General features: G+C 49.1%; 1 protein-coding gene across 1 annotated transcript in view; it reads left to right on the top strand.

The window, feature by feature from the left end:
* Positions 1-1003: 1003 nt before the first annotated feature.
* FBXW12 (F-box and WD repeat domain containing 12) overlaps positions 1004-2954 on the top strand; it is a 22080-nt gene continuing 20129 nt past the window's right edge. Inside the window, exons 1-3 of the mRNA XM_011939316.1 lie at positions 1004-1093; positions 1544-1581; positions 1783-1940. Of these exons, the coding sequence (XP_011794706.1) occupies positions 1004-1093; positions 1544-1581; positions 1783-1940 (286 nt within the window). The remainder of the gene's footprint in view (positions 1094-1543; positions 1582-1782; positions 1941-2954) is intronic.

Raw genomic sequence — 2954 nt, 5'->3', positions numbered from 1 at the left:
ACCAATTTATTTCTCAAAATTTTGGAGGTGAGAAGTCCAAGATTTACCTGTTGGCACGGTCAGGTTCTGGTGTGGGCCTTCTTCCAGGTTGCAGCTGACACCTTCTCATGTCCTCATATGACATAAACAGGGCTAGAGAGTGTTCTGGGGTCCCTTTTATTAGGGCACTGGTCCCATCATAAGGACTCACTGCCTGTGACCCACTTACCTCCCAAAGGCCCCCCACCTCCAATCACACTGAGGGTTAGAATTTCAACATAGGAATTCTGGGAGGACACAAACACTCAGGCTAAGACACGGTCTTTAGAAAATCCCAGAATGAGTTGTCAGGTTCTTGGGAGATCTGTAACTGTGGGAAAGCGTCACATCCCAGGGAAAGCCACCGGCTGGGAGAGCCATCCCCAGCAAGGCCTGCCCCCTTTGCGTGGACCTCTGTGGAGAAGCCAGCTTCGCACGTTCTTTCTCCTCCACTGCAAAGTTAAATGTGAGAAGGTAGAAACCCAGAGGCCGTGCTGGCGCTGAGAGATGAGCCCCACTCACCAGATTCAAGATCCCAAGGTAGGCACAGACACGGGGCAAACTGACTCCAATTCCAGGAGTTTGGAACTTAAATAGAGTCATAGAGACACTGGGATCTGATCAAAGTGAGTGCATTCGGTGACATTTCCTAGAGGGTCCTGACAACTTCATCTGCAGCTGGGGCTGCCCCAGGTTCTACACCTCCAGCTCACAGTGCACAGGTGTTGCTGAGCTCCTGTAAACAATGAACTGCACTAACAAGTGGGTTTAGGTAGGGATGCCGCCAGCTGTGTGGATGAGGCTCCAGGGAGAGGCCGGGATGGAGGTCAGCCCGGGAGTCTGCACACCTGCAGCTTGTTTCTACCGCACACGGATGGGCACAGGTGAAAATCTTTACAAGTGCTGTAGACTTTGGCAAAGCCTTTAAATTCAGAGCAGCCCGGAGAGGAGAAAGGAAAGTGGATGTGGGTTCAGGCTGTGTGAAATGGAGATCCAATTGCCTGACTTAGCTTTGAAGCGAATCTTCTCTTTCCTGGACCTGTTTGGCTTGCTGCAGGCTTCCCAGGTGAACAAGGTAAAGGCCTTCCACCTCCCACTGCCCCCAAGCCAGCTGCTTCTCTCGACCAGTTTGAGCACCACTTTGCAGAATAGCAGAGGGCTACATTGAGGCTTTGGGGGTTAGCATCCTTCACTCTGAAGGCCTCATATTCTGTTAAACAGAAAGGACAAGCTGACAGCCAGGAGTTGTGCTGACTAAACAGTCCTTGAGGCTCCCATTTCAGGCCCTAGGAAATCAGAATGTCTTCGTGTGAACTCATGAGAATACCCAGTGCTTGTATGAGCAGTGACAGGTCTCTGTTGTTACCATTTCCTTATCTCCCCACACTGGGGGATGCTTCGAGAGCTGGAATCCCAGCTGATTAGCCTGTGCGGGCCCAGTTCCCAGAACAAATAATAGCAGAGCATTGCCCCTACTCTCTGATGTAACTGATTGCCTGCTTGTCTCTTCCCTTCTCTCCCATAGCATTGGAATAGGATTGCAGAGAGCGATTTCCTGTGGAGGTAAGGAAAGGGAAAGGGTAAGGAGGGAAGGGGAGAGATCATCTGACTGCGCACCCGTGCTGTGTGCCGAGGCCTGTGTGTGGCTGTGTTGTGAGATATACACAGGAAAGTTAGTGTGAGTAGGGGGTTGTGATATAACCGGGGCTCTGAGGAGGTGAACTGACTGGGAACAGCCTGATGGGACTGTGACTCTGTTTCCAGGTCGCTATCTCTGCAGAGATGGGACTGCAGCAACTTCACCGATCAACACCTGGGCACACACACATGGAAGCAATTTTTCCTGCATCAAAGAAGGAAGGAGCTTCAGTTGGCACTGGCACAGCCGCATAACTTTATCTACAAAGTAACTAAGAACATCGGTATGGGGACAGGTGCCCTAGAGGAACATGAGCAACTTGTTTTCAGAGGTCCACTCTATTTGATTTTTGCTGTGTGCAGTTGTGTGTTCTCACTCAGTGAAGGGAAAAGGAATTAAAATTGAACCAGACTGGTTTGTCGTGATAGCCATGTGATGTCTCCCTGCTTCCTCTCTTGTCCCCACCATCTGTGCTGAATGAAGAAACTAGAGTGATTTTTTTCACAACATAAAATCAGGTCCTGTTACTCCCTTTTTCCTAAGGCTTCTCATCCCTCCCAGGATAAAAATTAATGGGAAACTTTAAAAAACAGGAGGATCTCTTGAGCCCAGGAGGTTGAGGCTGTAGCAGTAGAGCCTACGTATGCATTTATTTAGAGACAGGGTCTGGCCCTGTCACCCAGGCTAATTTTAAAAATTTTTTATAGAGATAAAGCCTCAACCTCCTGGGCTCAAGAGATCCTCCTGCCTCAGCCTCCTGTGTAACTGGGACTACAGGGGTGCCCCACCACAACCAGCTAACTTTTTTTTTTTTTTTTTTGAGGTTAAGTCTTGCTCTGTCATCTAGGCTGGAGGGCAATGGCACAATCTCAGCTCACTGCAGCCTCTGTCTCCTGGGTTCGAGTGATTCTCCTGCCTTAGCCTCCTGAGTAGCTGGGATTACAGGCATTTACCACTATGCCTAGCTAATTTTTGTATTTTTAGTACAGATGGGGTTTCACCATATTAGCCAGGCTGGTCTTGAACTCCTGACCTCAAGTGATCCACCTGCCTTGGCCTCCCAAATTGCTGGGATTCCAGGCATAAGCCACCATGCCCAGGCATAATTTTTAAATTTTTTTGTACAGATTAGGTCTTACTTTGTTACCCAGGCTGGTCTTGAACTCCTGAGCTCAAGCGATCCTCCAACCTTGGCCTCCCAGGCATGAGCCATTGTACCTGACCTAACCCTGATAACTCTTTTTTTTTTTTTTTTTTTAGACAGTCTCATTTTGTCACCCAGGCTGGAGTGCAGTGG

The sequence above is a fragment of the Colobus angolensis genome, unplaced genomic scaffold (genome assembly GCF_000951035.1).
Source record: "Colobus angolensis palliatus isolate OR3802 unplaced genomic scaffold, Cang.pa_1.0 Scaffold18, whole genome shotgun sequence".
NCBI lineage: Eukaryota > Metazoa > Chordata > Mammalia > Primates > Cercopithecidae > Colobus > Colobus angolensis.
Note: the sequence above shows the minus strand (reverse complement) of the source record. Positions and strands in the feature narration are given on the sequence as shown.